We start from the raw sequence: 23537 nt of genomic DNA on the forward strand, positions 1-23537 counted from the left end.
TCTTATTGACTAGCTCTTACATATTAACCCATTTCTGTTAATCGGTGTATTGCCACATACCTGTGGCTTACTGGCAAGATTTCATCCGGTGTCTGTCCCTGGTGGCTCCATGGCTTCTCTCTGACCCTGCTCTTCTTTATCCCAGAATTCACTTTAGTTTACCCTGCCTAAGTAAGTTTTGTCCTGCTATAAGTCCAAAGCAGTTTCTTTATTTCACTAATGGTAATCACAGCATACAGAGGGAAATTCCACATTACCTGCCCCTTTCTGTTTAAATAAAAAGGGAGGTTTTAATTTTAACATATAACAAAACAGTTATCAAGTAAGAATTCAAGTTACAATATTTATATGTACTTTATCTTTTATCATAACTAAGGATAACTATAACTATCAATTCTTCAACTCCATCAAAGACTACAGAAGGATATATCTAAGTAAACAAAGAGTGCATTGTAAGCACCTTCCAAAACTCTAGAATTGAAAGAGACATCTTGCTGCCCGGACAGTCACCCAAAGTTGTTCTGTACTGTTGGGGCATCCATGATCAGCCTATAGGCTCTTACTATCTAGCATACTTTTCCATGAAGCAACAAATTTCAAAGGCAGTTCTGCCTATATTGGCAGTTTATCATTCACATTTTTCTGTGTCCTGCAGAATGTCTAGCAGACTCTTTCATGAAGCAAGAACCCTGAAAGATCGTCTCACCTTTAGGCAAGTTCAGCAGTCATTTCTCTGTGGGTCCTGCATGCCCAGTTCATCAAACAGTCCGGGCAAGAGAAGTTTCTTGCCCAGATAGCTAACAAACTCCTTAAGGAGCGTCTTCAATGCCCATCTTCCTCTCGAAGTACTTAGTGCTTCCAGGAGCAGACGTATCTCACTGTCATGAAAAGTCCTATGTTCTTAGAACATTTTAAATGTCATATTCTGAAGGTCTCTGAAAGATTTGAAGAATACCTATTTAACTGAAATATATCTCTATATACCTAGAAAACCTAACTAACATGACTACAAGTTTGACTATTATAGATGATTATCTATTAACCTATATTTCTTAGTAATACATTACATTTTCAAATTAGCTGGACAAACACAATACCTTAATCAAGAGCAGAAACATATATTTATGATATATATATATATATATATATGTATATATATATATATATAACAAAAGTAACCTTAAATTTGTATCAATAAACCCCGATCCATACCAATGCAAATCTGTGTATAGCATATCCCCTTTAAAATGTAAACAAACATTTATAGACAATATTTGGGAATATGGGTATAGTTCTCCAAGCTTCTTTCTCTTGTTTATTGGGTGAAGTATTTTGGGGGGTGTATTCACAGCAACATTTCAGGGAGTCTTGGTGCATCAAGACTGGAAGCAATCCACAGGTTTTCATCCTCTGTGAAAACAAAATAAGAACCTCTTTTTCCAAAGCAACATATCCTTAGACCCAAATTCTGAAGTCAAGATACTTTTGTAACATACATGCTGGCTTAGCTCAGCAGCCCATATAATAAATGTCTCTCTGTACTTAGCTCCTTCATGTTAAAATTCAAAGAAAACACAATAATATATATAACCCAGACTGTCTGTGAATTTTCCATCTTTATGTGGCTTATTCTTTCTTTACTCCTTTTTAATCTATGACTGTCTGTACTCTGTCTCTTTAAAGATTTTACTTTTTTAAAAAAAAACATTTACTTGTTTTTATAACTATTTTCTTTTTCTTCTCTCTCCCAAGCCTATGTACATTTATCCAACACTGTGACCCATTAGAGGTCTTTTCCATCTGAATTTGTCTTTATTGCATATCCGCAATTCTTTACTGATCAGCAGTACTTCTTAAAATGCTAAGCACTTCTTAAAAACTTAAGCTGCAGCATTACTAGGATATACGGTGCTGCCTGCTTGCTCCGAACAGTCCAACATGGTAGAAGTCTGTTAGTGCCTGAGACTGCCTGGTGGGAGTTGTCCCATGCTGCCACCATTTCACTTAACCAACTTGGAACCATCTTGAGGAGCTAGTACCCCAAACAGGTCTTATAGTACTGCTAGCAGCATCATGATGTCATACCAACCAGCAGGAGTTGTTGTTGAAGCATACAGAGGGAAATCCCATACCAAAGGTAGAGCAGGATTCTGGTGTTTTCATCTTCCTGTCTCTGAGAGTGACTTGGAATGGCTATTCCAGAATGGAGCCTGTTAATAAGAATTGAATAAAGTTTGTATCTCTCCTCAAATTTTGCCATGTTTCGAAAAGGGCTAATGCAGATTCTAAGTAGATAATTTGTTAAAGGATTCCATTATGTTACCAGCTTCCAAACAACCCCACTCCTTTGTCTGCCACGGATGGTGATTCAAATGGGAGGTATGCCAGCTAGTTTTATGTCCACTTGACACAAACTGGGTCACTGGTTAAGAAAATGCCTCAATAAGATGGGCTATAAGCGGGCTTATAAAATATTAAGTAATAAGAAAGTGGGAGGACCTATTCCATTGTGGGTAATGCGATTTCTGGACTGATGGTCTTGGGTTCTATAAGAAAGCAGGCTGAGCAAGCCATAGGTAGCAAGTCAGTCAGTAAGCAGCTATCCTACATGGCCTCTGAATCACCTCCTGCCTCCAGGGTTGTGCCTTGTCCTGATACCTTTGATGATGAACTGTGATGAAGAAGTATAAGGCAAATAAACCCTTTTCTCTCAATGTGGTTTTGGTTGTGGTGCTTTGTTGTAGTAATAATAACCCAAACTAAGACAAATTGGTACCAGGATCATGGGATCCTATGACAGACCTGACCATTTATTTTTGGGAGGATTGTGGAAGGACTTTGGAATTTTAGATTGGAAAAGCAAGAGTAATCCAGACTAAGATGATGATGGATGATGATGATGATGATGATGATGATGATGATGATGATGAGTGTGTGTCTCACTGTTTTGTTGGTATTACCAGGAGGACTGATGAGGTAAGTCTCCACCAAGAACTGGTCTTGAAGAATGTTTTTCTAGTTTCCTGGTTTGTAGTAGAGGCGGTATGCATGCAGAATAGATCAGAATGTGGTGGTGGAATGGGCTCTCTCTCTGGAAGCTTAGGAAGATTTGGAGTGAAGATGGTGAAATTCAAGAAGCTTCAAATAGGAAAACTCCAATCGAAGACTGAAAAGGAAAAAGAGATGAGGGAGCAGATGATAGTCCTGAGTTTCTCCCTGGGAATGACAGTCTGCATACCACAGAAAGCATTGATACATGGAGCTGAGATGGTCACTGAAGACCTGCACTGTGCCCTGTGGACAGATCCGAGAAGCCTTCAGAAAGGGCAGAGCAACCAAATGACTGGAGAATTAAAAAAAAAAAAAAAAGACAAAGAAAGACTCAAGGATAGTAAATAGTCACCTCAGAAAGATATTCTTAAGCACATTATCAAAAATAAATTCGTTGATTTTTCAATTGAAAACTTTGACTTCAGAAGTTGAGGTGACAAGCATAGCTAATGTTGAGATTCACATTGGAGACCTAGGAGATCCAATATAAGAAATGTCTGAAAACGTATTTCAAATAATAGCAAACACCTAAGAAAACCCAGAATGCTACATAAACTGTGACAACAGAAGAGAAAAATGGAACAATAGAGGAGATATATAATTCGTAACAGAAGAGCATTCTCTTGAGAAGAGAAAAGAAAATGCCACGTGGATCCCCAGTAAAGTGGAGGAAATCCTAATGGATAAAGCTAAATTAACGATCTTACAGAATACCAGTTTTAAAAAATAATAAGAAAAAGAGTAAAGGTCTTTGAAATGACTGGAGTCGGGTCCTTCCAGCCTGAAAGCTGTCGTGCATTGTACTGTCATTGTCCACGGAGAGTGGTGTGCTTCTCGTGGGGAAAGAAAAGATTTCCGTAGTATCTAAAACTCTAAAGAATACAAGTTATCTTAGAAATTTTCTTACTGTCTATCAAGGAAACAAAGACACAGCCGACTTGTTCAAGACAGTAAAGATGAAAAAATATTAAACATAAGACTGAAGATACAGTGTTGACTACCCAGCATTTCACTGGACCTGATTCCAGTTGAAGGACACTTTCATTTGGAGTTACAATGAAATGGAGAGTGATTCCTTCGTTTTTTTGCTATGTTGAAAAAGAATCTTTGTGTCTCATATTGCTGGTAAGAGCCAAACATGACAACAACTTAAGCATTCACCTGAGGCATGACTATGTTTCTAGTCAGTAACACTGAAGTGCAGTCATGCAGCAGCATGTGTGATTGTTACGTAAACGGGAAGTCAGAGAAGTCTTTCAGCTATGATTCCATTGACTTGAATTCAGCCGAGAGAAAATGGAGCATCAGATTACATCATCATATTACATAAGTATACAAAGGTGATTAAGGTGTTTTTTTTATTGGTTAGTGTTTTTGAGGTAATTATGGATAAAATAATTAGTTTCACTGTCACCAAGAGTAAGGAGCGTTGGAAGGGGTATAATAGGTAGCTTTATGATGTGGCTATATTCTGTGTATTTGTTAGGGTCAACACTTTTGTTTCATTTTTTGTTGTTGTAGCCAGGTTGCCCTTGAATTCTATGAAAGCTCCAGCTGGTATTGTTCTTTCGAGGTCTGTGAATTTTTTTCTGGGGTTTTGATGGGCATTGCATTGAATCTGTAAATTGCTTTTGGTAAGATTGCCATTTTTACTATGTTAATTCTACCTACCCAAGGGCATGAGAAATCAGAAAGTGATATCATTTTTAATGTAAAATACACAGTAAAAGCCTTCCTCAAAATAAAAGTTATATTAGTATGTTTCTTTAAAATTAACATTTAAGAAAAAATCACTTATCTGAGAAGTCTGAAAACGTTTCTTTGCTTTATATCTGAAAGCCACATATCAGTGAGTACATGTGATGTTTGTGTTTCTGGGTCTGGGTTACCTTACTCAATATGATGTGTTCTAGATCCATCCATTTGCCTGCAAATGTCATTATTTTTTTCTGCTTGTCATCAAAAGAACAAATAATCCAATAAAAAAATAAAAACTGGAGTACAGATCTAAACAGAGGAATCTAAAATGGCTGAAAAACAGTTAAGGAAATGCTCAGCATTCTTAGCCATTACAGAAATGCAAATCAAAACAATTCAGAAATTTCATCATACACCTGTAAGAATGGTCAAGATCTTATAACAGCTTATTCTGGAGAGGATGTGGGATAAAGGGAACACTCCTGCATTACTGGTGGGAGTGCAAGCTGGTACAGTCCCTTTGGATGTCAGTATGGTTATTTCTCTGAAAATTAGGAAACAACCTTCCTCAAGACCCAGTAATACCACTTTGGGGTATATATCGAAAGGATGCTCAATCGTGCCTCAAAGACGTGTGCTCAACTATGTTCATCACAGCTTTGTTTGTCATTGCCAGACAGAACCTAGAAAGAACCTAAATGCCCCTCGACTGAAGGATGGATAAGGAAAATGCAGTACATTTACTCAATGGAGTACTGCACAGCAGTCAATTATCTCTTATGTACTAAAGTAGAAATAACTGTTCATGAGTTAATAGTTTTGAAGTTGATTGTCCTGCTTGAACACCTGTTGTCATGGCAGGAAGTGTTGCATGGCTTGGATCCAAGTCTTCCTTGGTACTTTTTACTTTTCTTTCCTTTTCCTTTTTTCTTTTCTTTTCTTTCTTTTTCTTTTTTGTCTCTGTATCAGTTAAAACTACAAACCCTAATAGAAAGGTACACGAGCAGCAGATTTCCCTAGCCACCAACTGGTATAAGAAAAATGAACGATTTCAGTCCTTAATGATGTTATCTTTACAACCGCAAAGCACAAGTCTGATGTGGCACACACCTCACATCACAGCACATGTGGCAGGAACGTATGAAGTTCAAACCAAGTTTTGGCTGTTAAGTAAGATCATGTTCAAAACAGCATAAGACAAATGACAAGACAGGGAGAAACTATAAATACAGCAATATAAGTGACACAGAAATGAAAAAATAGCAAAATTAATAGTGCAAGGTTTTTCTCATCAACTAGATCCAACTATTGAAAATTTCGACTGAAGGCAGATTAGTAATATATGGTAAATAAATACAAATGAGAGTTATCAGGCACTGAATTTCTCTGACACAAATGGTGAGTACCTAGAAATGATTTATTATTTGCTAGCATTATAAATTATCCAAATCAATGTAACAGATTAGCAAGTTGATATAACAGTAATTGAAATAGTGTCTATTGCATAAAACATTGAAAACATTTCATTAGAATGGTATTTACCGGTAAAACGTTGAAGTGCTTCATACCCAGATGGCTCCATGGGCATAAAGAACACACAAAACCAGTGTTGTTTAGACCCCCCCCCACTTTTTTTTTCAGATAAAATGAAGCAAACTGAAACTGGCACATGCCGCCAAAAATCTCGTAAGAGATTTTACCCAACACTAATAGACTATTAGAAAATGAAGGCTATAGCACCTACTCAGAGTTTCAGAATTGGAAGTGAAATAATATGTTAATATGATAATGTACTCTCTTTAGAGTACGTTAGAGAAAATGGAGAAAAAGTAGTCCTTTATGAGCAACGTTAATTCTATACCATGTGGAGAAGAAAGTCTGTAGTCATATAGAAAGATAATTGGTAACATGTAAGTGAAAACTATAAGTTCTCTGGTGATGGACACTGCCTATGAATTCCGCAAGGTGCAGATCACAAAGCAATGGAGAATTCTATCTTTACATCAGAGAGCATGGAAAATGCTCCAACTAAAGACAAAGGAGAAACGTGGGATGTCGTTTAAATGAAATGACCAGCATAAAGAACAAAAGACGAGGTTTGCGAAACATCTCTTCACCAATATATCTGTATCCACATCTGGTGCGCCAGGCTTTGACTGAAACACAGCACCTGAGATGACAGCTCCCATGCAAGCTGAGTTTAGTTTATGGTTTCAGTTCAGGGCACTTGCCCTTTGGTGTGCAGTCTGTGGTGAAGCAGTAGAGTGTGTGCCAGAGGAAGATGCTCCCGTCTTAACAGACAGAAAACAGAAAAGAAGACCGATGGATGGTTTCCATGTGCTCCCTTTAAAGGCACACCCTAAGTTCTCTATTTAGGTCCTGCCTCCCAAGGTTCGGTTGTCTCTCGGTGCCGAACTGAGGACCCAAGTCTTTATAACACTTGATCCTTTAAGGGGACGTGTAACTAAATCTCATATATACATACATACCCATATATATGTATATGTGCATATGTATATATCTATATATATATCTTGGAGACATAATTTATATTTTAAAATATTAGAATTGGTAAGATAATTTGTGGTGGAGGAGATCTGCCTCCAGATCCATAAAAAATAAATAGGTTTTCCCATGACTCATATGCACAACATAAGAGTAAAATATTAATATATTTCCTATAAGTAGCAAGAAAATACTGATTATATTTATTGCTTAAAATATGATATTTATTTATATTTTAATCTACAGCAAATGTCAGCTATTTTCTTAAGTATGGTGATTCATTTCTTTCACTCAGCACAGATAAGGCTAAGGAAGGAGGGTCACCATAAGTTCAAGGCCAGCCTGAACTATCTGGTAGATTCCAAACCAGATACCCATGTCCATGGATATAGAGTGGCACTTGAAAGGGGGAAAAAGTAAAACTTAAGCCAGCGAGTGGATTTCCCATATTCCTGAGTAAAAGGCTTGGTCCAGACTCTCACTCTGAATTTTTATAAATACAGGCAGAACTGTCAACAAAGTTACAAGAGGGTGTTGTATAAATAATAATGTGTTTTATATAGAAAGATCCAGACCTGAGGGAAATGGGAAAATATAAGGGGTTTAATTTGCCAGATATTTTGATCTAATATAAAGCTTTTATAATCAGGACAAATTATACTTACAGTGGCTGGTCAGTGAACAAAACTGAAAATACAGGAGAAAAAATGTATATGAGGGAGAATTTAATATGGCATGAAGTTTGACATAATTCAGCATCCACCTAAAATCCCCAGTTGAGTACCTTCTTTCCGTCATGTGTAAGAAACTCCAAACACATGAAAATCAAATGCTAGGAAGGAATGGTACCCTGTATAGATAAAATCTTCAACAATGTCTATCACCTGGGTTGGTGGGAATAACACAACCAAAACGTGAGGGCAGAACTTAGAAGAGATGACACTAATTTGATTGTGTGCAGCCTTAACATGATAAAGACAATCATGTTAGAAAAAAATCCATAGGAAAATGAAAAACTTCATTATAGCTAACATAATTAATAACCTTAATATTCTAAGAATCTTTTAAAATCATCAGAATAAAGACACAAAATTCAGTACAAAAACTGGCATTTTATGGGAAAGGAAATCTAATAACCCACAGTCCAGTGGATACAGGCTCAAATCTCACTGGCAATGAAAGCAATGTTGTACCAGCAAAGAGCCTCTTTCCTGAGAGGAAGCAAGCCTGGACCTCCAGGTCAGGTGACAGCATCTTCTGTAATATGAGGGCCCCACTGTTTTTTCCTGACGGCTTTGTCTACTTTATGCTTTTGTATTTCCCCAGGAATGTGTAAAGGAAGAAAGACCAGTACTCAGAGCCAGTACTGTGCTGCTTTAAACATTTTATATGAATTATATGTACTAAATCTCTGAGGAAAGGGATGGTTACACATGCTGAGGTATGCATGTGAAGCGCAGAAGACACCTCACCAGAATCCAGTCTTTCTGCTGTGTGGGTTCTGGGGATTGAACTTAGGATGTAAGCTGAATACCTTTATGTGTTGAGCATTCACTCTGGCCCACTACTGGCTTCTTGCCAAGAGTTTGTGATTTCCAAACTTCACTCCTTCCTATAAGCAGAGAACGATGAGATCCTGGGAGTGTCGTCTGTGTGAGTTGGTCATGCCGTTCAATCCATATTTTGCTGTTCAGTTGTTCATTTCTTCTTGTAGGAAGTTTGCGTTGAGATTCAAGGTGTCTCAAGCTAGTGTTACTTTTTCCAAAACATGCTCTACAGATCAAAAAAATGAAATAACTTTCTAGTTAGAGCCATAAGAGAAGCTATGGAAAGAAGAAAAAGAATATTAAGAAGCCCTAAGTCAAGGGAGGGAAAATAGATATTAAAACAAATAAATAATTTTCATGAGGATAATTGTGGGGATTCAGTGTCTTGACAGTGTGGAAATCGGAGAGAAAACCTTGGAATATAAACACAGGAGCTTTGACTCTTAGTTTGACCTGTGGTGATTATAATGAAGAGAACCCATGCTGAGCAGTGAAGAGAGCCAGAATTCTGGAGAAATTCTAAATCTCCAGAGATTTCCTGGGGCTGGGGAGGGATGTTGAGGAAGTTGCAGGTTGCATTCCTGCCACCCTGCTCCCAGCCGCCTGGCTACAACACATCAACTGTATTCATTTAAACACTTCTTGGCCCATTATATCTAGCCTCTTCTCGGCTAACTCTCACACCTGGACTAGCCCATTTCTAATAATGTGTGTAGCACCCCAAGGTGCGCTTACTGGGAAGATTCTAGCCTATGTCCATCCTGGGGTCGGAGCTTCATCGTGTCTGCTCCAGAGAGCAGAGCTATCGAGTCTGAGCTCACTTCCTCTTCCTCCCAGCATTCTGTTCTGTTTACTCCATCCACCTATGTTCTAACCTATCAGGGCCAAGCAGTTTCTTTATTAATTAACCAATGACCTTCCTCCATCAGAGGGAGCAGGAGGGAGGTGGAGAAAAACCCTTTTATACTCCTCCATGGGGAAGTGTCTATAGAACTGTCCCTTAAGGTTTGGGCATTGACCTAGCTATGAATCTCATAGGAAGGCCCGCAACTGTAGGAACAAATTCACTCCAGAAAATGTCTGACTATCGCAGCTTGACTCAGACAGCTGTATGGCCCAGCCAGACAAGCTCTATAGAAGCCTGAATCTCAGTAGTTTACCCTTCGAATAAAGACCACAAACTGAGTCCACCCAGGCACCACCCAGAAAGAGACCAAAGGAAATTCCTAATGTTCCAACCATTGTAGATAGGATCTTCTGCCAACACACACCCATGCTTTTCGCCAATCAGGGGTTCTAAACCTTAGAAATCCCTCACCCCCACCTTTGCTACTATAAAACCCCAACTCTAACTGAGCTGGAGTGGGGAATCACTCCAATACACTGGATGCAAAGACAGACCAAGTTTGCCAACTTGTGTAAGAATAGACTCTTTGCTTTTAAATACAGGATTTGGTCTCCTGGTTGGTTTTGGGGGGACTCTGTTATCTGTGCATAACATCAACCATCCATTTACCATGATACACACCAGAAAATTCTTGTAGGAGGGAAGAAAGCCACAGGCATGACCAATATGCAACCACCTCCACCCAGTCAGCCCTGCCGAAACACGTCAACCCTTCACAAGCATGAGAGAACTCTGGGGAGAAATTCTCACAGTGGAATGAAAGTTGGAAAATCTTTAGCAAAAGAATCCTCTGGATCAAGTTCAGGTTATTTATACAAGAGAAATTATTTGAATGAAATAAATATGAGAAACTACATATGTGTAAGGGGTTACAGTGGTCTTCAATGAGCACTCACACGTCAGTGGATGCTTATGTTCTCTGCCAGCAATCAAATCTTTGGCTGAACTTCGTACCACTCGTGCAGAGAAGAGACCACGGAATCCAAGAGGATACAGCATTGCTAAAGGCATCTTTAGAAACCAACATGGGATCAAGATCCATGGTTGTCTAGATGTACTTAGAACACAGCTATCCGTAAGATAGTAGCCAGTGACAGCTAATGATCAATGAGGCTAACCCTCCTCTGAAGCACATTTATGAATATAATAACAACAATTGTTGAAATTTATTTAGTTGCATTTTCTTGAATTTATGGTTCGTTTTCCTTTAATGACCCATTTTGGACCCATTTCCACTGATTGGCTAGGATATCTTTTGTACTGCTGCTAAATCATGATTACAAAGACTTTGAGGCTACCAGGACAAATAACCTTCAGAGCCTTCATATTTTATTGGTGGTGGAACTACATTTGCTCATGGAAAGGGCAAATGGAAATGTGAATAGACACATGATTTGTAAGAGAATTTGAAATATAACTTTCAGTATTGCTCACAGGGCCAATAAAATTGAAATAAAGGTGACTGATTATTAACAGAGAAATGATTGGATATACTGTGATATATTGTCATAAATACTATGTAGTCATTAGAAATGATTTAGATCTATGAAAGTTTATCCACGAGGTATCATGAATTTTAAATGTGTAATGCCTAAAGAAATGAATACTTATTTGTGTAAAGGAAAGAAACACTAACTATACATCTGTGTGTTCTGCCTGTGTATGTCTGTAGACACATCCAGGTGTGCCCATGCATATATTGTTACTGATGCTTGTATGGGCGCATAGAGGAGTGTTCTCTGTTAGACATCCATTCTTTATTTTTCTTCTGTTTCGTTTTCAATGTGCTAGAAATCAATCTCAGGACATAAAGCACAGTAGGAAAGTGCTGGACCACTGAGCCAACTCCAAGGTTCATGCAATCTTCTTAAGTTGAGTAGTAATGAAAAGATTCCAAATAACTGTGGATTACATTTATTTAAAATTAAAATTGTTGTTGAGTGTTTTTTTTTTTTTTGTCCATGTCTAAAACATGGTATAAAGTAATGGAAGACTCTGTTTTGAGATTCTTTGATTCTTCAAGAACCAAATTATTGTCTTCCCTGGGACCACACTGGATTGCCAACAGTAGCAGAGACTATCTGAAGCTCTTGAACCATTTGGGTCCCCTTGATTTGTGAAGGCAAGCATATCACTTCCCTGTGCAATAATAAAGAACAAAGCTAGACGCAACAAGCAGCCTCACTAGCTAGGTCAGCGAGAACAGAGCAGAGACTGCTGCTCACTGTCTTCTCTTTCTCTAGATGAGGATGGGCTTGGCATAAGCATCATTGGAATGGGTGTTGGCGCTGATGCAGGACTAGAGAAGCTGGGGATATTTGTCAAGACAGTGACAGATGGCGGTGCTGCTCAGCGGGATGGCAGGTGAGCTGGATACTGTTGACTGTGAATTGAACCCCAGGAAACTGTCCCTGCAAATTTCTGTCAATGGGATCTTCTTTTCATGAAAACAAAATTTTTTTAGTGTTTCTCAGATGTGTGAGAATGTTTAAACACTTGACTTACTTTCCTTTTGGTAGCAAAACAGTGCATCTGTCTGTCTTTGCTTCTGTCCATTCATCTGCTTACTCAGTGGGAAGTGGACCATAACATGGTATGTATGGAAGTTGGCATATGACTTTATTTCAGAAATGTTCAAGTGAATAGTAATAACTCTGGTTCTTTTGAAAAGGACGGAGTAGAGGGGAATTTAAGATTCTGTAGCCTGGTGCTCCTCCATGTCTCTTACAGAGAACTAGGTACCAGAGTGCTGCGTGGACCTATAGAAAGAGACCTCTCTGTGAGCAGAGGCTGGCAGCCTGCTCCAGATAATTATGGCTTAATGTTTTAGCTTGCATCGGGTCAAAGGTAATGTATCTTTAATGTAAAGGTTTCATCTTAACTTTACACCAGGCTTCTGATGGAAAACTGGAAGTAAAGGGGTGACAACAGAAATGAAAACAAAACAAAACAAAACAACACAGATTCTGACAGCTAGATTCAATGAACACTGAATAAATAGCATTCTTATGTTAGATTACATATCACATGTTCTCAGAAAGTCAATGGATCGTGGTCCTATTGAGACTGACAGTAGCAGCATTCTGTCTTTCATAATCCTAAAATACTTTATGGTATACATCAGGCTCTAAAGGGGTAGGTACCAAATTGATTTATTTAATCAATTTATTTATTTTGAGAAAGGGTCTCAAGAAAGATGCTGAGTTAATTATGGAAAATATTGATGCCAATAGCATGTTACTAAAAACTGTCTTCTGATTTCCACATGTGCAGACATGAGTATATATACATAAACACAATAAAAATAAATAATACACAAAATTTTAAGCTAGGCATAATGGCCATTGCCTTTAATCCCAGCACTCAGGAGGCAGAGGTAGGCAGATCTCTGAGTTTGAGACCATCCTGATCTGCACAGCAAGTTTCATTCCAAGACATCCAGGGCTACACAGAAAAACCATGTCTAGAAATACATACATACATACACATATATACACATATATATACATACACACATATGTATTTACATATGTATATATAATTTAAAGTGAGAAATATTAATATAATGTAACTCATTGAAAAAGACCCTTTATTCCAAGTTAATTAAACTTGTAAAAATCTACTAATTTGTAAAAGTCATTTGGAGATAGGAAATAATACTTACATTTAGTACCACGTAAAACTAAATGATTATGCATCATCTCTTAGGTGATCGAGCACAAATTCAAACAAAATTGCAAAATGAAAGCACAAAGAAAAAGATTGCATTTAGCGCTCCTAGATCTGGTTTCAGACACATGGCATTTTATATTTTCCTCACTTGTCTAAAAAAATAAATTTGATTTCTCTGTCGGGATCCAGTGCCAGCCCATACCCTAAATTATTTCTCTGGACCAGAGGGGAGGTGTTGGATTAAAGACACAACAAACATGGTTTTATTGGGAGGGAGATCCTCAGTGATCCGTCATGAATACTTGAGTTCACATCCTGAAAATTCCCCTGCGTTAATTCTCCAAACAGCCTCATATACCAATATATAAACTGAGGGGGAAATTCATTAGCATTTTGTTTCCTAGGTAACTAGGTGAATGGCTGTGGTCACATCCACATCTACCTATGCCTGCTCTGTCATGAATTCCTGCTCTGTATGCCAGCTCTGTTTCATAGGCCGAATTAACATCTCTTTTTAGGCATCCTCCAAATTACAAAGAAGGAGCAGAACACTATCCTGACCCTTTGTTAGGGATGGCGACAGGCTAGGTGACCGACCACCTCCTGTCTCAGGTGCAAACAATGGCCTGGGATTCTGGCTGCCATACCATGTAGAAATATGGGCCTACATTTCTCTTAACCTCTTTATTTATTTTGCTGTCCTGTGTTGTTTCATTATTTATACTGATATTAGATCTTCTCCTGGGGAGTTGGGATATTGCTGTTGGATCTGTATCTCTATGGCATTGTAATCCCCTGAAGGTCATTAATGATGTCTCAGCTGCTGTCCCTGTCTTTTGTCCTTTGTTCTTTGGTGACACACACCTTGAGAAGTAGTTTTCCCTAGCTCCCTTCCCGGAAGTACCATGCCAACAAGTAACTATATGAACACATTAAACACACCAAGAATAGCCCAACTCCCTACAGCTATGACTGGTTCTGAGTCCGTCCAGAGGCCTCTTGACAGTTTGAGAAGGAAGCTGAAGAATGGGCTCCGTGCTGTGGATTGTCGCTGCTGGAGTGCTTTGCAGCCTGGGTGCTTCTAGCTTCCCCATGTTCTCTTCTTTAGCGACACACACTTCTCTACCTAATGTCATGGCTTCTCTTCGACAGACCTCCTTTGACAGTTCATCCCTGGACTCCTGGTGATAAATCCTCTCTAGATTGACAGTTTTTCTTTTCTTCTTCTGAAAAAAGTACTTTTTACAGTCTTTTTTCCCATGTTTGGGCACATGGGTATGTGCGAGCATCATGTTTACACAGATGCATTAAATGAATTAGAGCATGCCATATACTGGTTTTCTGCTCCTAAGTTAATTTTATGTGTTAGACATGGCACATTTTCCATGGAAGTGTGAAAGCTCCAAATTATGTGTATTACTTCTCTTGCATCCATTGCATTTAGAGAATTTCCTTTGGCCTTGGGTTATAGACTGTAGACCCTCAAATCCAGAATCTTCCTTCCGCTTCATTATGTTCTTGTCCTGCCCATGCCCTTGCTTAAGGAGTCGTTCTTGGAATGTTCAGCTGAGGAAAGCCTTTTAGACTGTTGCCCTATTTGCTCTGAAAATGTTACATGGCTGTCAGTGTATGAAATGCTGTTTTTTTTAAAAAAATATTTATTTATTTATTTATTATGTATACAATATTCTGTCTGTGTGTGCCTGCAGGCCAGAAGAGGGCACCAGAGCTCATTACAGATGGTTGTGAGCCACCATGTGGTTGCTGGGAATTGAACTCAGGACCTTTGGAAGAGCAGGCAATGCTCTTAACCTCTGAGCCATCTCTCCAGCCCCATGAAATGCTGTTTTAAGGTGATAACAAACATATCTGGCTTGAATGGTGAAGACCATAAAGAAGAGAATGAAGTTCTCCCAGGTCGCTAGGCACTGTCCGTGTTCTGCTACTGAAGCTCTGCTAGGAGTTCCTCAGTTAGTGAAGTAAAGTAAGACCTGACATCTCCAGGAGTCCTGCTTCCCACAGGCTTGTTCCCTGTCTGGGTAGATTGCTGAAGCTATGACCACAGCAAATCTCGGAGAACAGCTCTGCCTTTGTTCTGACCATAGAGTTCAGCAGCCCTTTCTATGGAAATGCACTTGCCTTCTCTTTCAAGTTGACAGCTTTCACCTTTTCACTTAAAGGAGTCTCACTATTTATTTTGGGCATATTTGAGTTGTCTTCTTACTCTTAGGGACCAACACTGCCTTGTCCTTTGGAGCCATTGCTAACTCAAGTAAGAGAAACTTGAGCAGAAGCGCTGTGAGGCTGGGGATGCTCCTCTTGTAACTAAGTCCTTCTGTGACCAGCAGGCCACTGGCATAGCAGCGTGGAAACTTGTTGAAATAGGAGCGGCGGGGCTGCGTCCCCAGCACCCCGCTGCCCGCAAGCTTATGCCCGAAATAACAACACACAAACTGTATTCATTTAAACACTGCTTGGCCCTTTAGCTCTAGCCCTTACTGGCTAATTCTGATATTCTGATCAACCCATCTCTAATAATCTATGAGCACCGGTCTTACCGGGAAGATTCTAGCCTACGTCCATCCTGGGTTGGAGCTTCATTGCGTGTGTCTGCCCCCGAGAGGAGAGCTGTCGTGTCTGACCTCACTTCCTCTTCCTCCCAGCATTCTGTTCTGTTTACTCCTCCCACCTATGTTTTAACCTATCAGGGCAAGCAGCTTCTTTATTTAATTAACCAATGACCTTCCTCCATCAGAAACTCCTGGCAGATGGGCAGTTCTCATCCTGGAAGGACGCATCCTATTACTTAGAGTAAATGGCATGGGATTTAAATGTTTGGAATTGTTTATTTCTGGAATTCTCCACTTAATACTTTTAGACAGCAGATGAACATGGGAAATTGAAAGTAAGCTCACAGGTAAAGGGTATTTCTGCACAGCCTTGTGTTTTTATACATTTTATTCATCAGGAGAGTATTTGGTGAATGCTTACATTGTGACAGCAGTGATCTGTGCTCTGTGTATTTTAACTTATTTGCTCTTGCTAATAATAATGATTTAATATGCATTTTATTGCTTCTGTTGCATATAGAAGGAAGCTAAAGTGTCTTATGTACACTCACAAGTAAGTGGCAAGGGCTGGCTGTAATAAACCTAAGTCTCTAATTGCAGTCAGTACTTAAATAGCGCATTACAGAGCAATATGTGCAATAGATTCATTTGCACAATAGATTTTAAAGACATTTTTATTGCAGTACTAGTATGTGTGTGTATGTTGTTTGTATGTGTAACTTATAGATGTTTTGGCATTTTTTAAATTTCAAGATGGGAGTCATGTCAATATTTTTATATATAAATTATCAGAAACATCTCTGATTATTTCTTTGAAACTAATTAAATAATGGTAACTTGCATTACTGTGTCAGTGTATATTACATGCATGTTAAATGCTTTAGAAATAAGTAGCTAAAGTGCCGTTCAGAAACATCATTTAGAACTCCCACACGGCAGCTGCTGTACCCCATGCAGACTGAATGTTGTGATATAATAGAACCTTTAATAATTTGAGTGCCATGATGTAATTGCCATTCAGTTTTTAAATTTTTTTCACCCTTGTCCTTGACAATTTATTATTTTACTTCATGTACATGTATGAATGTATGTATGCCTGTGTACCACAAGCTTGTGTCTACCTCCAGAGGCCAGAAGGCATCATGTTTGCTGGCACTGGAGTTACAGTCAGTTGTGCTGAGGGTGCTGGGAACTGAGCCCCGGCCATCTGTGAAAGCAGCGAGTGCTTTCAGCTTTAGCTCCTTCTGTGAGCCCTGTTAAATGTTCATTGATCACCTGTATTTCTGCTTTTGAAAAAGAAATTATTTGGTGTATAATTTTTGTTTTTGTTTTTGTTTTTTCACAAGTTTCTTCTTCACTGGTGTCTCAGTGAGAATCCTCAGAAATAAGTGGTCCCTGCAAACTGCCTCACTATGTAACTAACAGAAATGTCTTCCCTGCTTCTCCGCGTTACCAAACAAACAAACAAACCAACACAAAACAAAACACAACAAAACAATTACACACAACAAACAAAATTAATATGGAAGTCTAAACTTAAACTTGTTAAAGTCTATATTTACTTCCTACTCTTAACTTTCTTTTTTTTAATTTATTTATTTATTAAAGATTTCTGTCTCTTCCCCGCCACCGCCTCCCATTTCCCTCCCCCTCCCCCAATCGAGTCCCCTCCCTCCTCAGCCCGAAGAGCTATCAGGGTTCCCTGCCCTGTGGGGAAGTCCAAGGAACCCCCACCTCCTTCCATTTCTAGTAAGGTGAGCATCCAAACAGCCTAGGCTCCTACAAAGCCAGTACGTGCAGTAGGATCAGAAACCCATTGCCACTGTTCTTGAGTTCTCAGTAGTCCTCATTGTCCTTTCTATCAGAACTGTTGCTTTCAAATTCATGCCCTGCCCTGTGGCTCACGGACCGTAGCCTTCTTCGTCTGCTGGTTTATCTCTACTGACTGTGCTTCAGACATGGGGCTTCTGAAACCTGTCTGACAATCTGATTTCTATTTCAAATTTAGTATGAAAGACTTTAACTTCTGTTTTCCCCTTTTCTCTGTTTCCATTTTTGTTTGTTTGCTTGCTTGTTTTCTTGAGACAGGGTTTCTCTATGCAGCCTGGCTGTCCTGGAACTCTGTAAACCAGGATGGTCTCAAAGTCAGAGATCTGGCTCTTGAGTGCTGGGATTAAAGGTGTGCATACCACGCCCAGCTTCTCTGCCTCATTTAAACTGTATCATTTTGAGCATTGAGTCTGCTCTTCATTGCTTTCATGTAAAGCTGACTGTTCCTCTTTCATCCTCATTTATTTTACCCATACACTCTCATTACGTTGTGGGTTTCTTTCTTTGGAGTGCCACAGGCTTTTGTGCTTTTGTGGTTTGGGTTTTTGAGACTGTGGTCTAGGCCGGGTTTTTCTATGGATTCATTGGTATCTGTTAGGCTCCTTTAAGAGGACCCCTCCCGGTTTATTTCTGCTGTTGCCCCAGGTGCCTTCTTTTAAAAGTATTAAGTTGTGTGACTCTGACAGCAGTGTAGCCCAGCGTCATTTAGAAGTGCCTGTTCAAGTTTCCAGTTTAGTCAGGGAGGAAAGGGGATTGTCCTGACTCAGTTCCAGAGAAACAGAGCCCTCCATCCTGGATGAAGACAGCACCAGGCAGGGAAGGCGTGCAGGCAGGAGCAGGAAGCTGGCTGGCCATGTTTCACATCCTGACTCAGGGAGCAGAAAGAGTGGCCAGGAAGTGGGTCCACGATGTAAAACTTAAATCCCACCTCTAGTGGCCTACTTCCTCCAGCAAGGCTTTCCAGATGCTTTCCAAATCCTACCAGTTGGGGATCATGGGTCCAAGCATACGAGCCAATGAGTGAAATTTCATATTCAGATCACAACAGTGAATGCTGATGAGTATGATGTTTTATATGAAAGGAAAGTAACAAGATCCAAAATAGTACATTCCGTCATGAAGGGTGAGAAAAAGGGTTGGAAAGGGACATTATCTGCCTTCAAGATTTTCTTTTAAAGCTTCAGGGATCAAGAAAATGTGGTATTTGCAAATAATTAATAATAGATATGCTAATAAATGATAGATCAACAGGACAAAATAGAGAACCCAGGAACAGACCTAAAGTTAGCATTGTGAATTTTTTACAGTATAAAATCCAACTGGGTCACACTTTCATAATTTCAGAGAATTTGTAATTTTTATGTATTGATATCATTCTTAGGAAGATATTTTATTGTCACATAATGAGAGACACTTGTGTTCAGTCACACAACTAAAGAGAACAGACAGCTTCGGTTTGCAACCATAGCCACACATGAAGTTCTCAGAGAAACTCAGAACATGTACAGCGCATTTCTGTGAAGTCTGATCCCCACTAGGGATCATGAAATGCTTGTGCCATGATTGGAACTGGTAAATGCAGAAGAGAATTAGAAGGGTAGTGTGTCAGAATCTTCCGCTATCCCAAGAGGGCATGGAGTTCAGTAACCCCGCACAGCTCTCCAGAGCAAGGTGTAAAAGCCTGCCCCCTCCTGCTGCTGCTTTGAATGACGGTTCCCCAGCCAAGGCTGCCACTGCACCCCCATTATCATCATCATCTGGTCTAGAACCAGAATGGCAAAAATGGGGGTGGGGATAGGGAGAATACAAGGTACAGAAGGAGAAAAAGAAAAAGAAAGAGCAATAAACTGCCAGCAGACATGAATGCCAGCAAATAATATTTCTGTTGTTTCTGCGATCACTCTGATGTCAGAGATGTGGCGGGTGGCTTCAGCAGGTAGGGGTCTCTGCAGTGCCACAGTTTGACTGACTTTGTAAGCACTCATGGTAGCTTCAGTGGATCCTTCAGAATGTGATGTTCAAATACAGGTGACCCCTGAAGAACATAAAAGGCGACTTTCATAAATGTAAAATAAGATTTTATTCAGTACTCTAGTCATTTTAGAAAGAAATAAGAAATAAATGTGATTCAGAGAGTATTGGGGGAGCCAAGAATCTCAGCAGGGGTGTAACCCAGGCTTGGAGAGCTTGTCTGCCTACCTTGGGCTCCATCCTCAGCACACCTACTTCTTTTGTCTTTTCCAAGGTTCGAGGTAAGTAGTAATGTCTGAGTAATAAAGCTGGGTGAGCCTGAAACTCCATGACTGACAGCATATAAAAAGATCTGAAAATACCAAGGATTCTTTGACTCCCATACATTTGTTTAATTTCTACCATGATTGAAACCCTGAGTCGAGTCTCTACCCTGGAAAGGCTCATGTGGATAAAAATATATAGCAAGTTGATTCTTTACATCTGTCTTTATAATAGCTAAATTTGAAAATTAGGCATGTTTATTTACAAAAAGTAAATGCACAAAAATAATTTGATATAGTTGTCAAAATAAATTAGATAGAATTACAGCTAGAATTACCAGAGGAAAAATCTCTTATTTAATATTGAGTGAATAAAGTAATAAGATAAGAGATAGACTTTGTAATTTGTGAAGCATACATTTGTATTGTATATTCATTGGCCAAAACACAGAAAAACAGTATGTGGCCATCTGTACTGAAGAAATATAGGCAATAAGATTATAGGAAAACATCTAAGGAGCATCCCCTTTTTTGTAATGAATTAAAAAATGATTTAAATATTGCACAGTGCTCAAATTGATAAAGCTGGAAAATGGGTGGCTGAGTGTGTGTTATCAACTTCATACCACATTATTCCATGCCCAAAGCATTTTATGAGGAATAAAAACCGGCCTATATAAAACATATGTCCACATTTAGAAGTACTTACACCTTTATCAATATTAATATAATATGCATCTCAGAAGCACATCTTTGAGTATATAGAAGCATACACATGTACACGCATGAGCATTGCATATTTGAAGCACTGATGCAATTCCTGCTGTTTTCCCTGGGGGAGGAGAGCAGTGAGAGGCACTGGGTGTTAGGCTCGAAGGATATTGCAGCTGTCCCTATTACATGCAATTAGACACAAACGTGCTAGACATCTGCCATGCATTATAGTTGCCATTTAAGACTATGAGTGATAAACTGAATCCTTTCAATATTACTTTTCTAGCTTTTGGTGGAATTACTTTTTGTCATGTCCGCATGTGTACGTACATTTCTATGTTTATGTGGGTATGTGTATATGTATGTGTAAGAGAACAACTTTAAGTTTCGTCCTCAGGTACTGTCTCTAGAATATCTCTTTGGCCTTGAATTTGCTAAATGGGCTTGGCTGGCTGGCCAGAAAGCCCCAGGGATCCACTTGTGGACATTTTCACGTCGTTTCTGAGTGTCAAAGTCAGTTCCCTGTACTCGAGGCAAATCCTGTACTAACTGAACTGTCTCTGCAATCTTCAAAAGACAGCTTATGGTGCGGAAGATAAATTTGGAGGCAGCTACTTCTCGGTCAAGTTCTTTTCTAGGAAGGGCAATGCCTTAGCAAATGAGTTCACTGTGGGTGTTGTTTTCTCTTTTTCTCCAGGATCCAAGTCAATGACCAGATTGTGGAAGTAGATGGAATCAGCCTGGTGGGGGTCACACAGAATTTTGCAGCAACTGTTCTGCGAAATACCAAGGGCAACGTCAGGTAAGTCTGAGGCTTTCTAATGAGCAGCTTGGTAACTTCATACTTTTATGGATGGCAATTTCCCAATACATATTTATAATTATAATAACAATCTTGTCTGAATACTAAAACGGTGTGAACTCTGCTATTGCTAAGCTGTATAGTGTACCTTATTGTTAACACAGTAGAATTACCATGGCCATGACTTCCTAGTCACCACCTTAGTAAATATTAATGTCCTCCTCAATTCCTTTTAATGAAAACAGTTTGGGAACAATTGAAACTGAAGTGGATGCTCACACACCTAATGGCATGTATTATTAGACAAACAGGCTGCTTGATTTGAGGCAGTGTATTTAAGAATCTGTTTACTGTTGTTAAGAGTCAGGCAGGGTCTATCTTCGATGAATCATGTCTTTCTAACTTAATAACACAGAGGGTACAATCTTCAAATTTTGGAACTTCTATCTAGTGCCCTGCTTGTGAGAATTACGACTCTTACATAAGAAAGCCATTATCTACGATTCTGGTTGAACCTCGAAATCAGTTTACTTGATTGACATTTTTTTGAAGGCACTGTAAAAATGTATTGCACATTGCCAAAATATCATGAACACTTTAAGGAGACACTATTTAGTGAGTGTAACTGTGAACTCATCTCATCGAAATCAAACTGTCAGTCATCCTGAAAATACTGCTAAGGTGATGTCATTGAGCAAGGGCACCAGTGTCCTCAGGCATCATATTTGCAGCTTCCGGCTTTGTCGAAGCGAAAACGTCATGTGATGTTGCAGGCAGCCTCGAGGAATACAACCTAAACAGACATGTAGGTGGGGCCTGCTCTTTCCACTCAGATGCCAGGGGTGCCCAATACCTCTGTGGTGATGCTCTATAGCTCTGTGGCTCCTCGGTAAGTACGATGGATGTTCTTCAAGACTTGTTTGGAAACCGCTTATTAGACATCAAGACAAACTCAAAGAGTAAAAAGGATACACATTCAACTGGTAAGAACACATCCCGGTTGGGAAGTCTGAGAGGATGGTAGATCACGCCTACTCTGTCTTCTTTCTCCCTATCGGCCAGGACATTCGTGTTAATATTTCAATATTTGCAAAAGTGGCAAGTGTGTGTCACTTAAATGGTTTCTCTCTTTTCACTCTCTCCTCTTTTAATTCTAATTTAATTCTATCCAAGTAGGAGAACATAATTGCAATTTTCAAAATATAAGGTGCTGTTATGGAAAAATAAATTGATCTTTCGTTTATCTCAAATACATCTAATACAGAGGAGTGGAAATAATCATAGATCCATCACAGCCACCTCCTCTTTGGCCACTTTCAATGAGTCGGACTCTCTTGGGCCTGGTGGTGGTGGTCCCATCTGGTGGTGTTTCTCCTGTTTCTGTGCTCTCCTATGGTTCCAATCATCGTCCTTCAGGCCCGACTTGTGTGTGATTATTTCTGAACCTCTTGTTGTCACTGTTTTCTGTTTGAAATGCTGTCTTCTACCCAGAACTGCTGCACCTTAGACAGCTCTCAGCTCCTTTTCCCTCCAGACTCCCTCCTTGGCCTCAAGTGACTTAACTGATGGCCGCCATCTTCATACCGTTGTTTCTCCTTGAGGTGACAGAGAATTCTGATTTCACCTTTGGCTTTGCCGAAATCTTGTGCATGAGTGGCAGTGTCAGCCTCCTTCATTCCTTCCTCATTATTTAGCCAGGATCTGAATTTGCTGAAGTTATGTGATCCACAGTCTTAGTTAGTTAGTTGACTGCAAGAGAAAGTGCCATCATGATCCTAATTTGTAAGAATAACATGCAGATCTTCCAAATACACTTCTTAGTACTTCTATATGAAATATTAATTAGAAACTACACCTGAATTTATCATCAAATAAGATACACGTGTGTGGGATACAAGCGTCATACCTAAATATAATAAAAGCTATTTACAGCAAGCCGACAGCTAACATTAAATTAAACGGAGAAAAACTCAAAGCCATCCCACTAAAATCAGGAACACGACAAGG

At 39.4% G+C, this 23537-nt stretch overlaps 1 protein-coding gene across 10 annotated transcripts in view; it reads left to right on the forward strand.

Moving 5' to 3' along the window:
• Ppp1r9a (protein phosphatase 1 regulatory subunit 9A) overlaps window positions 1–23537 on the forward strand; it is a 280210-nt gene that overhangs the window by 157652 nt on the left and 99021 nt on the right. For all 10 annotated transcript variants that reach the window (XM_026787519.1, XM_026787520.1, XM_026787523.1 and 7 more), the window contains exons 4-5: window positions 11952–12072; window positions 21426–21530. In XM_026787519.1, coding sequence (XP_026643320.1) covers window positions 11952–12072; window positions 21426–21530 — 226 coding nt within the window. The remainder of the gene's footprint in view (window positions 1–11951; window positions 12073–21425; window positions 21531–23537) is intronic.

This window comes from Microtus ochrogaster, linkage group LG10 (assembly GCF_000317375.1).
Source record: "Microtus ochrogaster isolate Prairie Vole_2 linkage group LG10, MicOch1.0, whole genome shotgun sequence".
Taxonomy (NCBI): domain Eukaryota; kingdom Metazoa; phylum Chordata; class Mammalia; order Rodentia; family Cricetidae; genus Microtus; species Microtus ochrogaster.